Here is a 25,469-nt window from a genome sequence, read left to right as displayed (position 1 = left end):
TGTACAAATAAAAGATTAAAAACGTAAAAAAAAACAATACAGGTAGTCCTCAACTTATGACCACTATTGAGCCCAACGTTTTTGTTGCTAAACAAGGCAATTGTTAAGTGAGTGATGCCTCATTTTACGACCATTTTTGCCACAGTTGTTAAGTGAATCACGGCAGTTGTTAAGTTAGTAACACGGTTGTTCAATGAATCCGGCTTCCCCGATGACTTTGCTTGTCAGAAGGTCGCAAAAGGCGATCACATGACCCCCAGGAGCCTGCAACAACCGTCATAAGTACAAGTCAGTTGCCAAGCGTTCCAATTTTGTTCATGTGACCATGGGGATGCTGCGACGGTCGTAAGTGTGGAAAAACACTTAAGCCGTGACTTAAGTTTTAAGTCTTTTCTTTTTCAGTGATGTAACTTCAAACGATCACTAAACAAATGATTGTAAGTCAAGGACTATCGGTATATAGAATTTAAAAAGAGGCAAGCGATGTTAAAATTAAATGAAAGGCAGAGGGAGGACGTTCAAAGTGCTAACCGGTCCAGTGGCTGTCTGCCCCGAGGCATGTTTTCACATCTTTCTGGAAGGCCGGAGAATGGAGACCCCCCCTATCTTTGGTGGGGCGAGGAATGTTCCCCCAAGGCAGGAGCAATGGCAGAGAAGGCTCTCTTCCTGGACCCCACCAGTGGTAATTCTTTGACTGACGGGGTCCATCACACACCTTCGCTGCCTGACCAGGTGGGAGGGGCTGATTGAATGGGACAAAGACAGTTCTGTAGGTAACCTGGTCCCTCTTCATGCAGGGTTATGGGCTCAGATTGTGTTTTGGGGATCACGCAGGAGAAATCAGAGGCTGCCCATTAACAAGCAGGATGAGCAAGGGAAAACACCGAATCTCCTAACCCTGCTTTAAGCTATCTTGCCATTTTCATGCTTCTACCTCTTGTTCCTTCTGCAGGGCAGGAGTACAACTTCCTGAAGATGGAACCGGAAGAGGTGGAGTCCTTAGGCGAAACATACGATTTCGACAGCATCATGCACTACGCCAGGAACACCTTTTCCAAGTGAGACTCCCAATCGGTCTTGTTTTACATCAGGGGTAGTCAACCTTGGCTCTTTTATGACTCGTGGACTTCAACTCCCAGAATTCCTGAGCCAGCCATGCTGAGGGGAAAGGGAGAGGTTTCCAAGCTGAGCCATGCTGGCTCAGGAATTCTGGGAGTTGAAGTCCACGAGTCATAAAAGAGCCAAGGTTGACTAACCCTGTTTTACATGTTCGCTTAGCCTACGCACATTGAGCTTATTTTTCTTCAGCTATGCTATGCTGGCTGAGGAATTCTGGGAGCTGAAGTCCACAAATCTTAAAGATGTCAAGGTTGCAGACTCCTGATGTAAGCTATCTGTCTTTTGGCCATTTATACCCCATACCTCGAACAGATTAAAACTGTCAGATCAGGATATCGTGGTTTTATCGACTTGGATGGCTGATTCTTCCCCAGGTCCAGAAAAGAGCCAGTTTATGCTGTGTAGCTTACCTTCTGCCCCACTGAGATCTGTGCACAGACGTGGGTGGGTGGGCTTTGGTGAAGGCCTGAGCAAGGGCTGGGAGCTTGGGAGTGAAAGAAACAGCTGCCTCACCCACAAGGCAGGGGATGCGCTGGCACCACAAGGCATGAGGAGGATTTGGGGAACAAGGGAAGGGTGAGGGTTAGGGGCAACAAAGAGGAAATGTTATCGAAATGTTTCCTGTTCTGAAATGTTACAGAGTTGGGATAGTCTTCTAACACAAACCCAAGCGGGTTTGCTTTCTATCAGAAGTGTGCTGGAGGATCATTTTGTGATGGCGACTGGATGCATTTTTTTTTGGACAGAAAAATACGTTGCCTAATGGCTCAAGATTAACGCAACCGTCTCCTTGAAATAGTCCCAGCAGAATTTAAATCAGTGTCTATCAAACTAGGGGGAAAGACCCATGTTTGCCTCATTAGCTTATTCATAATAAACCAAGGAACAATCTTCCATAACTCATCTTACTGGAAAATAGAAAAAAAGCTAACCATCTTTTTTTGCATCGCGAGTGGGAACACCACTACGGCTTTCTAGATATCAACCAGACATGGGTCCGCAACCCCCGGGCCACAGCCCAGTACCAAGCCTTGGCCCATTCAGAACTGGGCTGCGGAAGTGGCGGGCGAGCATGCGTGTGCACGCACAACTCCACTTGCGTGAGCAGCAGGCAAGCATCCCTCCCCCCGCCGGTCCGCAAAGCCAGAAAGTTTGAGGACCGCTGCTTTAAGAAGCTCCGTGTTCTTCCTCCTTGCTCCAGTTTTTCTGCTGATAACAGTAGAGTCAAACAACAACATTGGAAAGGATCATATCTCTCCCCTGACCCTCCTCAACTCTTTCCCACCCTGAACCAAATTAAGTTCGCAGCTTTCGGCCAAATTACCTAATTCCACCGAACGAAATGTGATGAATGAGCAGAGAGATTATATGTGGAATCCCCGTGGAAAGGAAGGATCATAAACATATCTGGCATTTCCTGCTGTGGTCGCCCTTTCCTCCCAGAGTCAATAGAGGATTGTTCTCTAGGAAATAATCTCCAGAGTTTGAATGTCAGTAATCTTATACATGCAACGTTAACCCTTTCTCTGAGAATCTAATCAAAGCTACAGTTTGGTTTCGGCCTGTTGCATTCCATCCGCTGGCTTTCGAACCCTTCCGCTCTTCGCAAAACTTAAAACCATTTAATACTCTGAACGCAGAGGCCATGAGTTCTCCCCTTGTAGTTCATGACAGCTAGTCCCCGACTTACAATCGTTCACTTAGTTACAACGGCACTAAAAAAAGTGACTTTTGACCATTTTTCGCACTTAACAATCGTTGCAACATCCTCATTGGTCACTTGATCAAAATTCGGACGTTTGCCAACTGGCATGAATTAATGATGGCTGCAGTGTCCCAGGGTCATGATTCACCTTAACAACTATGTTGCTAACTAACAGCAGTGATTCACTTAAAAACCCTAGCAAGGAAAGTCTTTAAATGGGGCAAAACTCACTTAACTGTCTCACTTCCCAACAGAAATTTTAGGCCCAGTTTGGTCATAATTCGAGGGCTACCTGTGGGATGTCGAGACTTTGTGGATATAATTGACTAATTACCATCACATTGCATCTGACTTCTAGGGTGATAGAATGAATAAGATGTTGGACTAGGACAGGGGTAGGCAACCTTGGCTCTTTTATGACTGGTGGACTTCAACTCCCAGAATTCCTGAGCCAGCCATGCTGAGGGGAAAGAGAGAGGTTTCCAAGCTGAGCCATGTTGGCTCAGGAATTCTGGGAGTTGAAGTCCATGAGTCATGAAGGGGCCAAAGTTTCCCTCATACTGGTTCAGGAATTCTGGGAGTTGAAGTCCACAAGTCATAAAAGAGCCAAGGTTGCCTGGACTAGGATTTAGGAGACCCAGGTTTCAGTATGCTCAGCCATGGAAGTTTCTGGGCGACTCTGAGCCAGTCCCTGTCTCTGAGCTCCAGACTAGTCTAGTCCACTGGTGAAGGAGCTGGACTAGGAGTAGAAAAAGACATGTTCCAGTCTGTGCTCAACCATGGAAATCCTCCAGTGATTTTAAGCCAGATTTTCTCTGTAGGTCTAACCTACTTCATCAAGTTGCTACAATGGGGATAAAGTGAAGGAAGATCCCCATACAGGTTTTACAAGGGAGACAAGCTGGTAATCTTATCAATAAATAAGCCAACTCAAGGAGCAAAGCCAACAGAGCTGAGCGTAGATTCTCAAACTGATCTTGCCTCCATTAGACATCATATCATGCCTTCGCTTGTTGTCCAGCTGCAGTGTTGCTTCCTCGGCCTCTTGTCTCTGGATTCGTCGTTGTTTTTTGTGGCTGTTCAACCTTGTTCCGTGAGGAGGCTGGGTTTGCAAGCAACGTTAAGTGTGAGCATTAATGGCCACAGGCTGGGAAGGTGCGGCTCGCTTGATGTTCATTCTTGCTCAGCAATTTTCCGCATCTCAGGCAGGTTCGGGCTGGCATTGTCTGCATTATCCTGGATACTGAGGACATGCCTCTGGGTGTCTCTTCTGAAGGTTCTTAACATCCATAAACCCTATTAACAAGCAATTCGCTAAAGTGTTTAAGAGAGGAAGGAAGCCAACTCCATGTCCATTTGAAGACACTTAATTGAGGCTTATTGAGATGACCTTTTCCCAGCTCCCAGAGGTCTGCTATCCAGGGACTGCTATCTAATGATCTTCTCATGAGGAGCCTCTTTATGGAGCACTTGTGGGTGATCCTGATTGTTCCAGAGAGGAATTCCGAGGAGGCACTGGCTCTCTCCACCATGTCTTCTGGATCTGCTTTCTGTGGGGCCATCTTAGGTGCAACTGGAAGTTCTCTTCCCTATCCCTCTACATCAGGGGTAGTCAACCTTGGCTCTTTTATGACTCGTGGACTTCAACTCCCAGAATTCCTGAGCCAACAGGGCTCAGCTTGGAAACCTCTCCCTTTCCCCTCAGCATGGCTGGCTCAGGAATTCTGGGAGTTGAAGTCCACGAGTCATAAAAGAGCCAAGGTTGATTACCCCTGCTCTACATCCACAGCTTTGGAACTTCATCAGCTGAAGATCCAAAGTGGACGTGGAAATTTGCAATCATGACACAGAGTGATTTATTACCTTTCTCCCTCCCTTTCTCTGTCTGTCTTTCTCATTTCCACCATCACAAACCCATTTTTGTCAATTGCGTCAGCAACAAGCTGCATTGTTTGGAGAACCTGTATCTCTGCGTTCCCAGATCTTCCAGTCTTTCTTCTGAAGGAGCGTTACTCAATCCCACCAATTTTGTGAGCATCTTCCAAGAACAAGCCTGGCAGTTTTTAAACTTGCTTAGGAAATTAAAAGCCCAGCTGTCGGTTTGGCAAACAGACACATAGCTGTTTCATGGCTCGGATTCCAAGAGTTACAGGAAATCTTCATGCCTGTTTCTCTACGCTGATGACATTGTCTCTAAGATGCTGTCGTTGTCTTTGTTAGACAGTTATTTAGAGAGGAGCAGGAAGAAGAAAAATGGTTTATCCAGGATGACGCACGGCACTTTGGGTGATGTTGATGGTAACCTCCCTTCATCAAACTTTCCTTTCTTCCTCTCTAGGGAATTTCAGTGTTTCAATTGATGTGTTTCAGTTGCTAGTTTAGATTGTTTGCCAAATAGAGGAAAGGGTAACAATAACTATACCAGGCCAGGAGAAAAAAAATCCTGAAAATCATTCACAGCGGAAGGATGGAAACTGTAGGTCACCAGAGAAAATAGCCTAAGTAATCTTTCTTCTTCATTCCATTGTAAATTGGGAATAGTGGACAACAAAGATTCCATTGATTAAGTAATGAGACTTTATGCGTTGGTTAAGAAAGAGGAACACAATGCTTGGAAACTTATCTTCGTTTCTTTCTTCTCAGTGGTAAAGGAACTCAATAGTGTTACGGCAGTGGTGGCGAACCTACGGCACGGGTGCCAGAGGCGGCACTCAGAGCCCTCTCTGTGGGCACGCGTGCCGTTGCCCCAGTCCTAGGCCTTCAACTGGGTTTTATAAAACCTTTTCGCTTTAGGCCTCCGCCGCCGTGTGCAAAAAAAAAAAAAGGTTCAATCAATGAGTCAATTTCAATTTCTTGCGGGGAAAAAAGATCTTGCAAAGTTGGAATTGATTGATTGAACTTTTTAATCCCACCCAGTTACCACCGCAGCCACGCCCACCCAATGGGCCACACCCACCCAATGGGCCACACCCACCCAGCACCCGACGATGCATAAGTGGGTTTTGGGTTGCAGTTTGGGCACTCAGTCTCTAAAAGGTTCACCATCACTGTGTTACGGGATCTGGAATAATCTCAATATGATTGCTATAAATTCTTCATAGGCCTTAGATAGAACTTAATCACAACGTTATTATTTTAACAAAAGTTCTCCTTTTCCCAGTATTATTAGCTCCATTTTTACATCTTATATAAGTTGGGGAAAACAACTGTGGATTTTTAGGTTTGCAAAAGGGACTATGGCAAAAGATGGAATGGGCAAACTAATAAAATAGTAATAAAAATAAAATCAATCCAGAATTACAAGAGTTAAAATAGCTTCCACAAAAACGTGGCCACCAATAATAAAAGTAACTCAATGAAACAATTACTACAGTGTTGAATCGTCCCACAGCAATTAGTCCCACGGCGACTTGGCCGTGGAAAGTTATCCTAGACCCGACAAAAGAATCCAGGCAACTAGGCAACAAACAGTTTAATTCAGACAGCCAAAAGTGTCAAGCATAGACATAGTTTTAATAGAGACGTCCAACGAGGAGGCAGAGGAAGCAAAATATTTTTCATGTTGCCTTATGAAATAGAAAGCTTTATTAACCTTCCGTTCCGTAGAGAATGTGTGTGCTTTTGGTTGGATGGTTCACCTCCTTTTTCTACATATTTCCAGTCCTCTAAGCCTTCAGTTCAGAGCCCAGTGCATTGTGTAGACATGATAGAATGTTACTGCCATTCACAGCATGAGACCAAATGTACTTAACAACCACAGGAGATTTGCTTAACAGACAGATGTGAGGTCATAGATCCATTGCATTCACATGAGTCTCACTTAATGGTTGCAGCACTTAACAATGGAGTTGCCATCCCCAGTTGTAGTTGTTAAGTGAGGATCACCTGTACATTGCTGAGGGAGGTTAATAGTCTCCTTGACTCCAAAAGGCAGAGTAGGTAAAAGTTTCTGTCAATGGGGAAAGAATGGAGTGGAGTGGAGAGTGGAGTGGAGTGGAGTAGAGTAGAATAGAGTAGAGTAGAATAGAGTAGAGTAGAATAGAATAGAATAGAATAGAATAGAATAGAATAGAATAGAATAGAATAGAATAGAATAGAATAACTGGAAGGGACTTTGGAGGTCTTCTAGTCCAACCCCCTGCTCAGGCAGGAAACCCTATACCATTTCAGACAAATCGTTGTCCAACCTCTTCTTAAAAACCTCCAGTGTTGGAGCACCCACAACGTCTGGAAGCAAGTTGTTCCACTGATTTATTTATTTTATTTATTAATTGTTCTAACTGTCAGGAAATTATTTCTTAGTTCTAGGTTGCTCAATATCTCCTTGATTAGTTCCCATCCATTGCTTTTTGTCCTGCCCTCAGATGGTTTGGAGAATAGCTTGACTCCCTTTTAATAATAATAATAAAGTTGGAAGGGACCTTGGAGGTCATCTAGTTCAACCCCCTACTCAGGCAGGAAACCCTATACCATTTCGGACAAATGGCTGTCCAACCTCTTCTTAAAAACTTCCAGTGTTGGAGCACCCACAAGTTCTGGAGGCAGGTTGTTCCACTGGTTAATTGTTCTAACTGTCAGGAAGTTTCTCCTTAGTTCTAGGTTGCTTCTCTCCTTGATGAGTTTCCACCCGTTGCTTCTTGTCCTGCCTTCAGGCACTTTGGAGAATAGCTTGACTCCCTCTTCTTTGTGGCAACCCCTCAGATATTAGAACACTGCTATCATGTCCCTCCTCGTCCTTCTCTTTATTAAACTAGATATGCCCAATTCCGGCAACCGGTCCTTATATGTTTTAGCCTCCAGACCCCCTAATCATCTTCGTTGCTCTTCTCTGTGTCCATCCATAAACTACGGGTTGAAAGGGAAAGAAAAACTGTTCCAGTTTTAAGTCAACTTGTGCATAACCAGATATGTTTGGAATAAACCAGCTGGACTTGTCTGGTCAGATGAGTCTGGAGCTACTTTAGAACTGCTGCAAGAGGTTAAACAGTTCAGGCTTGCAAGATTTTGTGTGGGCAATTCCTTTCCTGTGGTGAGGTTCCTGGATTTGTGCCCTTGTGCCATTCTAATTACAAGGGCATCCATGTCTGTTTTTAGTAACTCATCCTATGTTCTTGCAGCCAAGTTGGAATCCTTCATAAGGACAATCGGTTTAAAAATTACATGGAAACCTGGAAGAAGAAATGAATGAGCAGACGTTCTGATGTGGCCAAGAACAGGAATCAAGGCCTAAGTGAGGGATGCCCACAACTTTTAGATGCACCCAACTTGGAACTGATCTACTACAGAAATAGCTAATGACGATCCCACCACCCACCTTTTCTGCTAGCTTTCATTAAAGTTCCCATCTCTATTTGCAGAAAAGGAGCAGTCATAGCAATATACACTTAAAAAATGTAATGCCCTGCTAATAACACATTGGCAGAACCCAGTGCTCTACAGTCTACAAGTTAAGGGTTTACTAATATTTCTGTGATTACTAGATTACTGCTACTCTTGCCACCCAAAGAGACAACAACAGTGAATGAACTCCATCAGAATTTTCTAGAGATAGTAGGTCATGAGAAAGCTATTGGACATATGGCCTAGATAATGTTTTTCACTATTGTTCCAGTTTCAGAACAACTTGTGCATAAACAGAAATGCTTGGGTTAAATTCTTCATATTTCTTTAATCGTTCTTTATCTTTCTTATTTCAAAATCCTTTGGAAATCCTTGAGAGCAAAAGTTTGATATAGCTCCTCCTTCCATTAGTGTTAATCCCTGTAGATGAGCGATATCAAGACCACCAGATTGATTGAAATGTGGGGTTTCTTTAAGGCCACGCGTGAATAACTTTCCAGTCTAAACTCAAACCAGTGCAAAAAGTCTGGAAAAAGGGATAAATAAGAAAGTATGGATGCATGTAAGTCCAAGGTCATGACAGCTATCATCACACATCATCTTGCAAAATAATCCCTCTCTTCTTTCCAGATGGTTGGCTTCCAATCACCAGTTATTTTATGAACCAAAGTTTTGGGTCATGTCTGGGCAAGGCAACTCAAAGCTGAGAATATTCTCCTGTGGTGTCTTTTCAGGGGCATCTTCCTGGATACCATCCTTCCCAAATATAATGTAAATGGGATGCAGCCTTCCATTGGACAGAGAACCCGGCTGAGCAAAGGAGATATTGCTCAGGCACGCAAGCTCTACAAGTGCCCTGGTGAGTATTGTTGGTTGCATGTTACAAAAAAAGGAGCTTCTGGGTGGAGGTTCTTTTTTTTTAATTTAAACGTTTCTAGCGAGCTAATTTTAAGTTTCCTTGCAAGAGATCTCACCGGTTCTTCTATAGTTTATTTTTCTTAGAAAATGCAGTAGCGAAGGGAAAATTGAGTGATTTTATAATAATAATAATAATAATAAAGTTGGAACGGACCTTGGAGGTTATCGAGTCCACCCCCTGCTCAGGCAGGAAACCCTACACCATTTCGGACAAATGGCTGTCCAGTCTCTTCTTAAAAACTTCCAGTGTTGGAGAAGGAAGGAAGGAAGGAAGGAAGGAAGGAAGGAAGGAAGGAAGGAAGGAAGGAAGGAAGGAAGGAAGGAAGGAAGGAAGGAGAGTAAGATTCAGAAGGGACCTTGGAGGTCATCTAGTCCAACCCCCTGCTCAGGCAGGAGACCCTATACCATTTCGGACAAATGGCTGTCCAGTCTCTTCTTAAAAACTTCCACTGTTGGAGCATTCACCGCTTCTGGAGGCAGGTTGTTCCACGGATTAATTGTTCTCATTGTCAGGAAATTCCTCCTTAGTTCTAGGTTGCTTCTCTCCTTGATTAGTTTCCATCCGTTGCTTCTTGTCCTACCCTCAGGCGCTTTGGAGAAAAGCTTGACTCCCTCTTCTTTGGGGCAGCCCCTGAGATATTGGAACACTACTATCATCTCCCCCCTCATCCTTCTCTTCGTTAAGCTGGACATACCCAATTCTAGCAACCGTTCCTTATATGTTTTAGCCTCCAGTCCCCTAATCATCTTTGTTGCTCTTCTCTGTACTCTTTCTAGAGTCTCAGCATCTTTTTCATCTTGTCTTCCCTTTGGGTAAAAGTAAACATTTCCCCTCTCCAGTCGCGACTGAATCTAGGGAGGTGATGCTCACCTTTGTTTCCTAGCCAAGGGAGCCAGCGTTATCCGAGGACACTTCCGGGGTCATGTGGCCGGCATGACTATACGCCGAGGGGCAGGGAATGCTGTAACCTTCCCACCAAAGTGGTATCTTTTTATCTACTTGCGTTTGCATGTTTTCGAACTCCTAGGAGATTAGGAGCTGAAGCAGGTAATGGGAGCTCACTCCCGTCAAGCAGTGCTTGGGTCTTGAACCCCGGCTGTCAGCTTTCCATTGAGTCATCGTGTCCCCTACTGACAGCCCTTAGAAGTCTGCTATTGTGTCTCCCCACAGTTCTCTCTTCTCCTTTAGACTAAACCTTGATTTGTACACTACGGTGTCCTGTCTGCTCTTTGGAGAGTTAACCATGGTAGAAGGTTCATTTCCTTTAGATTATTGATATTGGCCTGTGTAGCTAGCTAAACCCGGAATGTTCCCATCCTTCTGTTGTATCTTACAATCTTACATCGGATGTTCTTGCTTGACAAAAGGTTTCGCTTAAGGTTCCAATCTTACCTCTCCCCCTGCTTTTCAAATGGATACAAGCATGACATAATGCAGGGCTTTGGAGCTGAATGGACGGCCGAGACCTTCACCCAGTCGTTGGAGACCGTCCAATCCACACCAATTTTGGCTCTCGAAATCGAACAGATGTCAGAACAGAAGGCAAGGAGTCAGGAGCCAAAGACAGAGAATTGTGTGAAACTCTTGCTTCCGGCTTGTTTCCCAAGACCCGATCTAGCTTGGCGTTTTCCAGCATCCATCCCCTACTGGGCGTCTGTTTCCGTGGAGAGGACTGACGTTTACAAACAGAACAGAGTTGTTTTGTTAGTAAGGAATGCCGTGTTTCCTGCAGGAAATTTTTTTGAATGGGTGATTGAGCCAATACGAAGAAGAAGAAGAGGGAAAGAAATATAAGGAAGGGGATGGGACATGTGCAGGAAAATGTGTAGGGAGAAAAAGAATTGCAGATGAAAGAAAGAGCTAGTTTAGAGTTGGGCCTATTAGAGCATTGATGGCTATGTGCAATGCACTACAAGTAGTCTTTGACCACAACTGAGCCCAAAATTTCTGGTTGCTAAGCGAGACAGTTGTTAACTGAGCTTTGGTCTTGATCGAGAAAATGTGGATTGGTTTTGACATGTCAGGAGTGAATAACTCATAGTTCATTGTTTTATACTTCCACATCTTGGTTCAAAGTCCAAGAATGTACAGTCACCCCATATGCCATTTGTCATGGAAATGTGGTCAGAGGCATGAGTCAAACGCTTGTTTCTCTTAGACATTTCCCAAGCCCATTTGTGAGAACTTACATGAAATTCCTCAGAATTCCCAAATGTTCTCTAATCGCCTGGGCAAAAGAACCCTTCAAAGACAATTAAAAAAAAAAAACCCCTCTTGTCCAAAGGTCACCCAGAGAGCAAGATATAATTTGAAACATGTTTTCCTAAGAAATCAACAGGTTTCACATTTAAAAGTCCATATAACATTATTTCAATGAAAATCATAATCAGAACAGTATTTTTTTAAAAAATAGTGCTTTACAAAAGTACTTTGTCTCAGATTGGGTTAAAGATTAAAAGTCAAGTTTTCTAATTAGGATAAATTAATTATTTCGACCTGCTCTAGTCAACTTTTTTTAAAAGGAGTCATAAAGGAGACCCAAGCCATTGTTGAAATTTCATCTCTAGAACGTATTTATAGGAGAAGAGGCAGAGTCTGGGGGTGGAGTTAAGAAAGATATTAGTCTGGCATTGTTAAGTTGCCACAAGGGATCCAAGTCTTGCCCTCCTTGAATTCCATTGACTCTTCTCTAGTACCTTTTGTAATCAGAAATCAACACTATGTCAAAGGCATACACACACAAAATCAACTTCTAATCAAACCTTGTCCAGCAAGGCCATGTTCCTTTCAGATGGTACTCAGCAGAAAAACTATACTGGTCCCTAATAATAAGTGAGATGAAACTTTGATTTTGGGTTTCGCTGACTAGATCGGGTTGGCGTTATAAAAATGGCTAGTATATATTACTGTATAAAAGTAAAAAGTTGAAGTTTCATGTTATGACCTTATTCTACAGCACCAAAAGGCGTCGGAAGTCAACCCTTCCCCCCCCCTTTTCCTTCTACCCTACGCTTTTCTCTCTTCTCCTTGCCCTCCCCTATTTTACTTTTATTTTCATTTTTCTTTGTATTTTTCTATTTTATGCTTTGATAAACAAACAACATATTGAACCTAATAATGAGATGATGGGAGGCAGAAGGAGTTGACTCCTATGTCTAGATGAGACTTGGCAGGGAATGGGAACTTGGTTGGCGCCATCATGGACCACGGCATTCATGCTATGTAGAGCCCTTAAAGTCCTGGGTAAGATTGGTGCTCTAGCATGTCTGGAAAGAAAAGGGAGAGAGAAAGAGGATCTATTTCTAAGAAGATGCTGGAACCCCTGGTGTTTTGCTGTAAAAGGAGGAATGCAGGAACACAAGAGAACATGAAGAGTCTTGTAAGATTTACATTGACTGTGCTCAAGTCTTGACTTCTGTCACTGTGGCAACAGAGCATCAGGCTGGGTTTCCATAGTTACTTTCACGGCTGCAGAACAAGCTATAGATACTTTGGGAGAGGATTTGAGGGGGGCTTATCTCAAATGAGAGCCAGTTTTAGGAGCAAAACGAGAGATAAGAAATGCGTAACGGATGCAGTTCATTGGAGGAAGGATAGAGTAATTCTGTAATCCCTGTACACAGGTATCTTAGCTAGGATGATGTAGGAACCAGTGTTGTGAAAATACATGCTTTTCTTTCTCAATGCACAATGGCAAAGATAGGATGGAAATTGAAGTATGTCGCCCGTGCCTGGAGAAATCTCAGAAACCAGAGGACAGGAGAGCTAGTCATAATTTGTTGATCCTGTCCCCGAGGAGGCGAAAACACCTTGCAAAATTAATACCGATAAAACTGAACTATTTGCATAAGGTATGCCTTTTGCAAGGCTGTATGTTCCTTGTAGGGGAAATTATTGTGTTACCTTAGCAGGGGTTTTAATTGCAGAAAGTGGTTTTGTCTGCAGACCTGATTAAAAGAGCCTCGTCCGCGTGGTTATAATGTACGGCTAGCTTCCTAACTGAACTGAGTTGTACAACAGGAAATACTCTAGAAAAGAGTATTTCCCATGACGATCTGGCAATGCCTGAACTCCGAAAACAGCACGTCCAGTTCCTGAAATTACAATCACTTGGATTTCCTTAGGAATATGTTTCTTAGGGGATCCTAAATTTGGGCAGCGTCCTAACTAAGTTTTTATTACTCTATTTGTTTGTTTAAATTTATTTTTGTGTTTCCTTTTTTTAAAAAAAAACAATTTCTCCTGCAGCTTGTGGAGAAACCCTGCAGGACAGTCAAGGGAATTTCTCCTCGCCTGACTTTCCCAATGGATATACCGCACACAAGCATTGCATCTGGAGAATATCAGTCACTCCAGGGGAAAAGGTAGATGCTGGTTTAGTTTACGTCCAAACTATCTTACAAAATGCTGGCCTTCCTGTCCTAATGCTTTCTCTTGAGTGTTATTGTCTTCTGTTGATGCTATATAATGCATCCAACCACATTATTTCACGCAATGCCGATTACAAGTACCGTATTTCCCCGGAAATAAGATCCAGTCGGAAAATAAGCCCTAGATTTTTCAGGGTGCTCATAATATAAGCCCCATCCCCCAAATAAGCCCCAGTTAAGGTCATCAGCCAGAAGGACGCGTTTAGTACCGTATTTCCCCGAATATAAGCCCTAACTGGAAAATAAGACCTAATGCGTCTTTTGGAGCAAAAATTAATATAAGACCCGGTCTTATTTTCGGGGAAACACGGTAGTCCTTTACTTACAATCACAATTCAGCTCCACATTTCTATTGCTAAATGACACAGTTGTTAAGTCATTTTTGTGTTTTGTCACACTTTGCAACCTTTCTTTCCAGAGTTGTTAAGCGAATCGTTGCAGTTATTAGTAACATGGTTGTTCCTTGTTTACTTCGCTTTTTAGAAGGTCTCAGAAAGGGATCACATGACCCCGGGATGCTGTGACTGTCATAAATGTGAGTCAGTCACCAAGAGTCTGAATTTTGATCAGGTGACCCCCTGGGGGGATGCTAAAAACGATTGTGTCAAAACTGATCATAAGTGGCTTTTTTCAGTGCCGTTGTAATTTTGAACGGTCACTAAAAATGTTGTTAAGTCAAGAGCTACCTATAAAAGCTAAATCATGTAACCTATTCTACCTTTTCCTCCTTAATAGATTATTTTTCTAGTAAGAAAAAAAGAATAGAAGAAGCAGTAAGAAATCATAGGTGAGCTAGTAACAAAAGTATTGTTACGAAGCACTTTGAAAAAGCACATTAAAGATTAGCTGTTGGGATCTGAGTCTTATTCGTTGAAGTTAGAGCCATTTAAAAGATGAACCAGTGTAACTTAAGGTCACCTAAACAACAGTTTAAACTGGGTCTGTCAACTGAGACATATACACTCCTCTTTTTCTTTGCCAAAACTCTTATGGAGAAAAGTATTCTAATGTATTCCAGATGTTTTTTGCACTTCAACTCCCATAAGCCCCAGTCAGGATGGCAGATAGCAAGGCATGATGGGACTTACCCCAAAACATATGGAGGACATCAAATTCCCTAATCCTGATCCCTTCCTTTCTTAATCCATTTTTAATATTGCTTCTGGTATCATGTTTTGAGAACACAGAAAACAACAACAACAGAGAAGCAGCTGGAGACAGTTCATCATCCTGGAATATAAACCTATTGTAATATTGGAAAGCCAAGTTGTCAGTCACTTGCCATAGGAAGAAGAGTTCAAATCTACGTTAGCATATTTCATATATTTCCCCCCCCCCACATCCATTACAAAGATGTGTACATCCTCCTTCCAAAATCCGAGCGAGGAGAAGAAATAACAGATGTTATATTGCATTCTGTCAGTACTTCAGGAAGACAGAAGACAGTAACTAACATGTCCTCCGCTTAGGCACTTTTGCCATATTTGCTATCTCGTGCGATGCTGTAATGTAATTCAACTGGATTATCTCTGTTTTCGATGGCTTGGGAAAGAGTATTCTTTCTGGTAAAGCATCCAAGTCTGCACGTCAGGCGATTCTGAATCAGGCCTAGCGATTATTTGGGACCGTTTTTAGATTACGGAGTCTAAATGACTGCTGGTTTGGCACAGCTTAACTGTCTGGCTCAGGAATGTCCACACATACGAAAGAACATAGACATAGTCCTTGACTTAACGACCAGGATTCAGCTCCTCATCTCTGTTACTAAGCTAGATGGTTGTTAACTGAATTTTGCCCCATTTAACAACCGTTCGGGCCACAGTTTTTAAGTGAATCGCTACAGTTATTAAGTGAGTAACACAGCTAAGTCAATCTGACTTCCCTGTTGACTTTGCTTGTCAGAAGGTCACAAAAAAGAGGTCGTATGACCCATTTAGGACACTGCAACCATCCTAAATAAGAGTCAGATGCCAAACGTCTGAATTTTGATCACGTGACCATGGGGATGCTGCAACGGTCGTAAGTGTGAAAAACAGTCATAAGTCACTCATGTGACTGCATTTTGAAATGCTTTTGCCAAAACCCAACCATTATTTCTGGGGGCAAAAAACACACCTATAGCAAATCATTGGTTTGTTTAATGACTGCTGTGGGGAAAAAAAAGGTCATAAAATTTGGTCATATAATTATCATGACCTATGACTGTGATAGAGACATCACCCTGCCAACAAAAGTGCGTATAGTCAAGGCCATGGTTTTCCCAGTTGCAATGTATGGCTGTGAAAGTTGGACTATAAGAAAGGCTGAGCGCCAAAGAATGGAGGCCTTTGAACCATGGTGCTGGAGAAGACTCCTGCGAGTCCCCTGGACTGCAAGGCGATCCAACCGGTCAGTCCTGGAGGAGATCAACCCTGACTACTCTTTAGAAGGCCAGATCCTGAAGTTGAAACTCAAGTACTTTGGCCACCTAATGAGAAGGAAGGGCTCCCTGGAGAAGAGCCTAATGCTGGGAAAGACTGAGGGCAATAGAAGAAGGGGACGACAGAGAATGAGGTGGCTGGATGGAGTCACTGAAGCAGGAGGTGTGAGCTTAAATAGACTCCAGAAGATGGTAGAGGACAGGAAGGCCTGGAGTAATGTTGTCCATGGGGTCGCGATGGGTCGGACACGACTTCCCAACTAACAACAACAATGACTGTGATGGGCAGGATCTATTACAGTTGTAAGTCAAGGACTACCTGTACTTACTACATTTTGGCATAGAAGAGGAATGCTGTTTAGGACTTGGAAAGCAGACCGTTAAAGGTGTAAGAGACAACCAGGCTGAACCCGAGGGAGGGGTCAAATGCCATCAGTCATGGGTCCCATCACACTCACAAGAAGCACATCCTACCTTGAATTCCTTATCTACCGCCAAATTGCTTTGACTGTTAGTAGTTCAGATTCTTGTTGAGAGTGTAAGCTTGCGATCAATCTTTATACCTATTTGAACTATCTGGATCTCCTGATTTCTCTGGTGGCTTAGATCCCTCAAAATGGTAACTCATGAAAGAAATAGAAAATATATAGAGTATGGCATAATAATATTTAGGACCCACTTCCTACTCAGGGTGGTGTGACTTCTGCTTGCTTTCCAGATCATTCTGAATTTTACATCCCTGGATCTATACCGCAGCCGGCTATGTTGGTATGACTATGTGGAGGTGAGAGACGGATTCTGGAGGAAAGCTCCCCTGCGAGGTAATCAGTGAGAATGTATTGGTGGTCATGCATGTGGCCAAATCTCATTGAGGAACATATTTAACAATCAAAACATTTCCCAGGTTCATTGACTGACTTCGTTCATGCATGTGGCCAAATCTCATTGAGGAACATATTTAACAATCAAAACATCTCCCAGGTTCATTGACTGACTGACTTCCCCTTTGCAGTTGTGATTTTTCTTTCTTTTCTTTTTGTTTGTTTGTTTGTTTCATGGCTTAAAAAGTTTTGGGGAGCATAAGTAGGGATTTGAGGCATAAGTGCTTCCTCATTTGATGAAATACAGTAATAAAGGTAGGTAAATCTAGTCTGAGGGAAAAAATGTTTACATATCTCTGTACTGCAGTCATTCCCTAAATACTCATTATTTTCACTTTTGACAGTTAAGTTGGCTTCCTTTACAGCTGGACTGAGGTAACCTAGATAAGATAAGAAGATTGAAAGTCTGTAGCTGGTCTATGACTCATATGCCTGAGCCATTCAACACTCAGTGCCTCATTCAAATGCAGTTCTCTCTTGATCTGAAAACTGCATTTAATCTAGGTTTACTCCTTTAACTTTTTTTTTTTTTTTGCTGAGCCTTAACTGTTATTCTAAACTGTATCGAACTTACATTCTCAGTTGGTATAACTTGGGCAACCAAACCATCTTTTTTATGATGCTTCATCAAGACTTTTTTTTTTCTTTTGCTGAGCCTTAACTGTTGTTCTAAACTTGCATTCTCAACCAAACCATGATGCTTCATCAAGACAGTTCCTTTTTCCTGCCTTTATTATGATTGGCCTTCTTAAATATTTCCTTTTAATTCGGTTTTTAATATAGATATTATTGTATTATTGTATTGTGGTTTTTATGAGGCTGTTAGCCGCCCTGAGTCCTATGAGGAGAAGGGCGGGGTACAAATTAAATTATTATTATTATTATTATTATTATTATTATTCTTTCATTTGTCCAGGCCCTTATGGATAACATCATCAACGTCATCATTTTGGAGGCGTCACATGTTTTTTTGTTTTTTACAAATTAAAGCATGTAAAGTTTGCAAATATCCTTTACATTTGCCAGGGTGGGGAGACGATCCTGTTTCCAAGATCCCACTTGTGTGAAACTTTGACAGGGGAGGAAGAGATTAGACCAGGGGTAGGCAACCTTGGCTCTTTTACGACTCGTGGACTTCAACTCCCAGAATTCCTGAGCCAGCCACGCTGAGGGAAAAGGGAGAGGTTTCCAAGCTGAGCCATGCTGGCTCAGGAATTCTGGGAGTTGAAGTCCACGAGTCATGAAGGGGCCAGGATTGCTTACCCCTGGGTTAGACAGTTGATCAAAACAAAAATATGTGCCATTTTGCAATCAATGCTTTGCCGTGACATAATAAACAATCATGATAAACCCAAGTCAGTAACGTGTGTGGGTGTTTTTTTTTTTCTTTAGGTAGATTCTGTGGAAATAAACTCCCGGACTCGATTCTGTCCACCGACAGCCGCCTCTGGATTGAATTCCGTAGCAGCAGCAACTGGGTTGGCAAAGGCTTCTTGGCAGTCTACGAAGGTAGAACCGTTTCCTTTTTAGTCCAGGCAAAGTAATTTGGGGCACAGACAACAGAAACAAAGGTCAAAATATAACATTTAGAAGGGAATTGACAATTAGGTGCACAATGCCTTCTAACTGTTCCTCGTAAGCACCTTCTGTCTAAAAGAAACATTGCTACCCATTCCGCTATTCCTCCATATTGTTCTCCTAAACTATTGATGCCTTCCTTAAACTTGCCATCAGTCCAGAATTCCATGGTGTCCACCAATCCACGACTTGCCTCTAGAAGCTGTGGGTGCTCCAACACTGGAGGCTTTTTAAGAAGAGATTGGACAACAATTTGTCTGAAATAATAATAGAGCTTCCTGCTTGAGCAGCAGGTTGGATTAGAAGACCCTCAAGGTCTCTTATTCTGTTAATCCAGATCTTTTGATTCCCTGTGTTTCTTTAATGGTACCAATAGGGGAGGGAACATGTTGACATGTGGGGTCCTTGAGTGTCTCTGGGTTGACATGTGGGGTCCTTGAGGCTCGCTGAGCTTGGTGTCCCAAGGGTGCTTTATGAAAGGCAATTGGACTTTCTTGGGTTTTTTTCCTTGAAAAACTTTTGCTTCTCATCCAAGAAGCTTCAGTTCATGAACTGAATTTCATTGCTTTTACCAGCCCTGTGAAAACAGGTCAAAACAGGTGCCTCTCAACTCAACTTGTGGGTCTAATGTGACATTCCATTAAGGCAGCCAGATGGACATCTCCTGGGATAGCTGATGGCAAGTCTTTTCTCTGTAGGGCTACAAAGAAGTCACCGATATATTTCTCATGCCTCTATGGTTGCTCATATAGTCCGTGTGACTAAAGAGTTGGACATGGACCAGGAAGATTTAGATTCAACTTCCACCTAATTGTGATGCTCACTAGATGACTAGATGAAATAAGGAAAGACCCCTTGATGTAATTTGCCTTCAACTCTCACGGAAAAGCTACCAATGCAGTAAATATTCTTCTTCCAGCCATCTGTGGAGGAGACATGAAGAAAGACAACGGGCACATCCAGTCTCCCAACTACCCCGATGACTATCGGCCCAATAAATTGTGCACTTGGAAGATTACTGTTTCGGAAGGATACCACGTCGGGCTCACTTTCCTGTCCTTTGAGGTATCAGAAGAATTCCTGCAGCATTTTAGCATATGTACTAAGATCACTACACCATAATGTCAGGCTTGAGTTTTTCCCATTCATTAAGCCAAACAAGACCACAATGATTCTCACAGCCAAACTGGCTGAACATTCGGTATGTCTATACATTAATGAGCATTTTTTTAAAAAAAAATACAAACGGAGGAAAGCTAAAATTAATTCTAATTAGAGCTTTAGCGGAGAGGGAAAAGGAGAGTCACATCTCTTTTTTTAAAAATGGAAGGACAACGAAGAGCTGGAGAGAAGCAGTAGGGTCCAGGTAGTCCTTGCCTTACGACCACAATTGAGCCTGAAATTTCCCTTGCTAAGCAAGTCAGTCATTAAGTGAGTTTTGCCCCATTTTTACGGTTGTTAAGTGAATTGCTGCAGTGGGGTTAAGTTAGAAACACGGTTGTAAAATGAATCTGGCTTCCCTGTTGACTTGGCTTGTCAGGAAGCCCCAGAAGGTGATCCTGGGATACGGCAACCGTCATAAATCTGAGTCAGTGGTCAAGCACCTGAATTTTGATCGCGTGAACATGGGGATGCTGCCAGGATCATAAGTGTAAAAAATGGTCGTAAGTCACTTTTTCCACTGCCATTGTAACTTCAAATGGTCACTAAATGAATGGCGGTATATTGAGGGCTACTCGTAAAGAGGATGCAGAGGTGGACAGAAAGAAAGGCTCTACCTTTTTGGCTCTACATCGGGTAGGCAACCTTGGCTCTTTTATGACTCGTGGGCTTCAACTCCCAGAATTCCTGAGCCAGCATGAGGGAAACTTTGGCCCCTTCATGACTCCTGGACTTCAACTCCCAGAATTCCTGAGCCAGCATGTGGGAAACTTTGGCCCCTTCATGACTCGTGGACTTCAACTCCCAGAATTCCTGAGCCAGCATGGCTCAGCTTGGAAACCTCTCCCTTTCCCCTCAGCATGGCTGGCTCAGGAATTCTGGGAGTTGAAGTCCACGAGTCATAAAAGAGCCAAGGTTGCCTACCCCTGGCCTAGTCCCATCCAGTTAAAAATGGCTTCTCTGAATCCCCTGTCTGAACTGAGAGCCAGGACTGCTGTGCCCATTTAGATACCATGCTCCATTTAACGTCACATTGTGACTGGTCCTCAATCCCTTCTGGATTGTCCCTACCCCTTTGAAATGGTTGCTTCAATTGTAATGCCTGAATGGGATTTCCGTTTTCTGAGTTAGTCAACAGTGTGAAATCCAGTATCTAGAATAGGGCTCTCCAAAATTGGCAATGTTGTGGACTTCATCTCCCAGAATTCCTCAGCCAGCTATGCCGGCTAGGGAATTCTGGGATACAAAGTCCACAAGTCTTATGTTTGCCAAGTTTGAAGACCCCTGAGCTAGAATGTTATTTATCTGATGTCTTAGGACTGATCTGCTATCCGTGCCTAAAAGTTAGGTTAACTTCATAAAATACAAAGCATAATCTTCCTGGAGCTCTCTTACTTTAACTCTAGTAGTCCCTCTTGATCAACTGCCTTTCCCCTTCCTGTTTTGTCCATCTGATGTAGATTAAGATGCCACCAAGAGCTGATAAACATTTTCAAGAAGAAAAATCAGCAGTCGATCGAGATTTCCATGTCCTCCTCTCTTTTCTTCCATATCTCCACAGATCGAGCGCCATGACAGTTGTGCTTATGACTATCTGGAGATTCGGGATGGCAGTACAGAGTCAGACCCTGTGATTGGAAGGTATTGTGGTTATGACAGGCCCGACGATATTAAGAGCACCTCCAACAAGTTATGGATGAGGTTTGTGTCCGATGGGTCCATCAACAAGGCTGGCTTTGCAGTCAACTACTTCAAAGGTAAGGTGTAGAGCTTGAATTATTCAAGGCAGGGTTGGATAATCTTTGGATGACCAGCACCCATACAACCATAACGTTACAATTGTGGAGAGGGCAACCCTATCTGACAAAGGGTTGATGCAAAGGGTTGATTATGTAATGGAGAAAGACTGCAGAGAAGAGCAACAAAGATGATTAGGGGACTGGAGGCTAAAGCATATAAGGAAAGGCTGCTGGAATTGGGTATGTCTAGTTTAATGAAGAGAAGGACGAGGGGGGACATGATAGCAGTCTTCCAATATCTCAGGGGCTGCCCCAAAGAAGAGGGAGTCAAGCTATTTTCCAAAGCCCATGAAGGCAGGACAAGAAGCAACGGATGGAAACTAACCAAAGAGAGAAGCAACCTAGAACTAAGGAGAAACCTTCCTGACAGTGAGAACAATTTGGAAAGATTTGTCTCCAGAACTTGTGGGTTGATCCACTAGAGGTTTTTAAGAAGAGACTGGACAACATTTGTCTGAAATGGTACAGGATCTCCTGCTTGAGAAAGGGGTTGAACTAGAAGACCTCCAAGGTCCCTTCCGACTTTTGTTATTCTGTTAAACGCAGGAGTAGGCAAACAGGCAAATCTTTCTGTTCGCGGGACTGTTTGTATTGGGCCACTGGGGGGCAGACTTAACACAAAAAACGTTGTATGGTTGTTGTTGCCTTTTTTGCTCAGCTGGGTACACCACCCTTTTCCTGCATTTCCTAGAACCAGCTTCTTTTCCATTTCCATAAGATTCTTGTCTCACACAGCTGACCATATAATCACAATACATCTTTCTTCCTAGACCAGGGGTCTTCAAACTTGGCCCTTTTATGACTTGTGGACCTCAACTCCCAGAATTCCTCAGCCAGGCACGCGTGCCTGGCTGAGGAATTCTGGGAGTTGAAGTCCACAAGTCATAAAAGGGCCAAGTTTGAAGACCCCTGTCCTAGACCATGGGGATTTGATCCTCCTCCTCTTTCACTCCTTTTTCTCTCTCTTCATCAAAGTAGACCCTTCTTTAGCTGACAGGGATGGAACACAAAGAAAAGTTGACTATTCCTGCTTCGGTTGCCAGCAGAACGCCGTAGCATTAGAGAGAGGCTACGGTCTTAGCCTACGGCCTAGGCCCAAAAAGAAATAGACCGAGACGCCACTGCTTTTGTCGTTCCAGAAGTGGATGAGTGCTCTAGACCCAACAACGGAGGCTGTGAGCAGCGTTGTGTGAATACTCTGGGTAGCTACAAATGTGCCTGCGAGCCTGGCTACGAGTTGGCTCCCGACAAACGCAAGTGTGAAGGTGAGCATCTTGAGAAAGCCTCTGTTCTGGTTCCAAGAATGTATAGCGGTGGCCCTCCACTTAACAGTCATCCGTTTAGTGACCGTTCAAAGGTACGGCGGCCCTGAAAAAGTGGACTTCAACTCCCAGGATTCCTCAGCCAGCGTGCCTGGCTGAGGAACTCTGGGTGTTGAAGTCCACAAGTATAAAAGGGCCACGTTTGAAGACCCCTGAGCTAGAAAGATGTTTACATCAACCTTCTAATGAAGAACCTTTTTAGAGTAAAACCTGAAAGCCTGCATGGCCTGATTTCAAAGCCTTTCCTCCTGAAAAAGCTCACCAAACTTCATGTGGCCAAAGCAGCAGGCGGGGTACCTTGCTCAATAGTAGCAACTGTGAGAGGGACCCCGGAGTCCTAGTGGACAATCCCTTAAATATGAGCCAGCCATGTGCTGCAGCTGCCAAAAAAAGCCAACACAGTTCTGGGCTGCATTAACAGAGGGATAGAATCAAGATCATGTGAAGTGTTAACACCACTTTACAATGCCTTGGTAAGGCCACACTTGGAATACTGCATCCAGTTTTGGTCACCACGATGTAAAAAAGATGCTGAGACTCTAGAAAGAGTGCAGAGAAGAGCAACAAAGATGATCAGGGGACTGGAGGCTAAAGCATATAAGGAACGGTTGCTGGAATTGGGGGTGTCTATTTTAACGAAGAGAAGGACGAGGGGAGGGACATGATAGCAGTGTTCCAATATCTCAGGGGCTGCCCCAAAGAAGAGGGAGTCAGGCTATTCTCCAAGGCGCCTGAAGGCAGGACGAGAAGCAACGGGTGGAAACTGATCAAGGAGAGAAGCAACTTAGAACTAAGGAGAAACTTCCTGACAGTGAGAACAATTAACCAGTGGAACCACCTGCCTCCAGAAGTGGTGAATGCTCCAACACTGGAAGTTTTTAAGAAGAGACTGGACAGCCCTTTGTCTGAAATGGTGTAGGGTTCCTGCCTGAGCAGGGGGTTGGACTTGATGACCTCCAAGGTCCCTTCCAACTATATCATCATCATCATCATCATCATCATCATCATCATTATTATTATTATTATTATTATAATACCAGGGATCTCCAAACTTGGCACCTTTAAGACTTGTGGACTTGAATTGCCAGAATTTCTCAGTCTAGAGGATTCTGGGAGTTGATATCCTGGCTGGGGGATTCTGGAGTTGAAGCCCACAATTCTTAAAGTTGCCAGGATTGGAGACATTGCTCCAAAAAAAGGCAGTTTGGTGGTGCCTAGTGAAGAAATCTGATCACCCTCAACTACTCCTGGAATTAGACATTCACAACTGTGGATAATCTACCAGGCATGAGACTGATTCAGCCTCCATATTTGGTTTTGCAGCTGCCTGTGGCGGGTTCCTCACCAAACTGAATGGCTCCATCACGAGTCCTGGATGGCCCAAGGAATATCCACCCAACAAGAACTGTATCTGGCAGCTGGTGGCACCCACCCAGTATCGCATATCCCTGCTATTTGACTTCTTCGAGACAGAAGGCAACGAGGTCAGTGTTGTCCTTTAGAAAGAAGCTTCTAGGTTAGCACAGAGGGATATCTGGGAACTCTTGAGCTGCGGTTGATTTTCAGTGATGGAGGACGGGATGTCCATTAAATAAACAACATGGAAGATGTAGTGCCCTGGGGTTTTATACTGCTTTCTGAAGGTAGAAGGAAGATTTAAGAACTAGATTATTCTGCAATAGCAGGACAGTCACCCAAACACGTCCTAGAACTCCTATGTTTCTGCATTATGGATTGTTAGTTCTGGACAGATGATTGATTAGTCCAGTAGCTATGGGAACAATTGCTTTGAAAGGAACTTTGGAAGAATTAATGAAGTGGGTTGAGATGGGGCTGTTGGTATCATGTTGGCCTAAAAAGGTAGTTGTTGTTTTTTTAAAGAGAATCATTCTCCATGATCCACAGAGGTGGGCAACTACAGTCCCTTTAACACTGTGGACTTAAATGGCTGCTCGGGAATTCTGGGAGTTGAAGCCCGCAGGTCGTAAATGGCCATAGTTGCCCAGCCCTGATCTAATAAGGAAACTTTTTTTCTGAATGAATTAAACCAATGGCAGTGCTGTCAAAGACTCCCAGAGATTTGTGGGAGGATGGTCTCACGTATCCAAAGGGAAATTGTGGAACAAACTCTTGGCTGGGGCCGCTCCTGCCCACCTTCTTCTCCTTCTCCCAAACCAGGGAAATATTTCCTTTCGCCTCTCCCACTAGGTGTGCAAGTATGACTTTGTGGAAGTGCGCAGCGGCCTCACGTCTGAAGCCAAGCTCCATGGGAAGTTTTGTGGAGCAGAGAAGCCCGATGTGATCACCTCCCAGTACAACAACATGCGCATTGAGTTCAAGTCTGACAACACCGTGTCCAAGAAAGGCTTCCGAGCTCACTTCTTCTCAGGTAGAGCCACCTGGTCTCTGGAAAGCATGCCTGCCTGTCTCCCGCTTCTTCCCACTCCAGCAACTAACACTCCCTTTTTAAACAATTGGTTTAAGTTTAGAGGATGCAATGCCTGATTCCTCCAAATGGGAGATTTTACATCCTTGGGAAAGGAATTCTGGCCTTAGTTTTATTGGCATAACCCCTTGAAGGAAACGGTTGTGGTGACTGCACATCACATCACTGGGCAAAATTTAGGCTGCTCCATCATGTTCTAAAGTTCCTTGTCCTTGCACCATAGCATCTAGCTCAAAAGCTGCTTCTTCTTCTTCTTCTTCTTCTTCTTCTTCTTCTTCTTCTTCTTCTTCTTCTTCTTCTTCTTCTTCTTCTTCTTCTTCTTCTTCTTCTTCTTCTTCTTCTTCTTCTTC

The 25,469-nt window shown here is 43.5% G+C and overlaps 1 protein-coding gene across 1 annotated transcript in view; it reads left to right on the top strand.

Moving 5' to 3' along the window:
• The window catches only part of BMP1 (bone morphogenetic protein 1), a 46,211-nt gene that overhangs the window by 8,161 nt on the left and 12,581 nt on the right, over nucleotides 1-25,469 (top strand). Inside the window, exons 6-15 of the mRNA XM_015817975.1 lie at nucleotides 953-1,058; nucleotides 8,899-9,023; nucleotides 13,332-13,447; nucleotides 16,651-16,753; nucleotides 18,206-18,322; nucleotides 19,311-19,456; nucleotides 21,114-21,309; nucleotides 22,491-22,616; nucleotides 23,997-24,157; nucleotides 24,882-25,062. Of these exons, the coding sequence (XP_015673461.1) occupies nucleotides 953-1,058; nucleotides 8,899-9,023; nucleotides 13,332-13,447; nucleotides 16,651-16,753; nucleotides 18,206-18,322; nucleotides 19,311-19,456; nucleotides 21,114-21,309; nucleotides 22,491-22,616; nucleotides 23,997-24,157; nucleotides 24,882-25,062 (1,377 nt within the window). The remainder of the gene's footprint in view (nucleotides 1-952; nucleotides 1,059-8,898; nucleotides 9,024-13,331; nucleotides 13,448-16,650; nucleotides 16,754-18,205; nucleotides 18,323-19,310; nucleotides 19,457-21,113; nucleotides 21,310-22,490; nucleotides 22,617-23,996; nucleotides 24,158-24,881; nucleotides 25,063-25,469) is intronic.

The sequence above is a fragment of the Protobothrops mucrosquamatus genome, unplaced genomic scaffold (genome assembly GCF_001527695.2).
Source record: "Protobothrops mucrosquamatus isolate PMUCROS unplaced genomic scaffold, P.Mucros_1.0 scaffold659, whole genome shotgun sequence".
NCBI lineage: Eukaryota > Metazoa > Chordata > Lepidosauria > Squamata > Viperidae > Protobothrops > Protobothrops mucrosquamatus.
The sequence above is the reverse complement of the archived record's forward strand: the minus strand, read 5'-3'. Positions and strand labels throughout refer to the sequence as shown.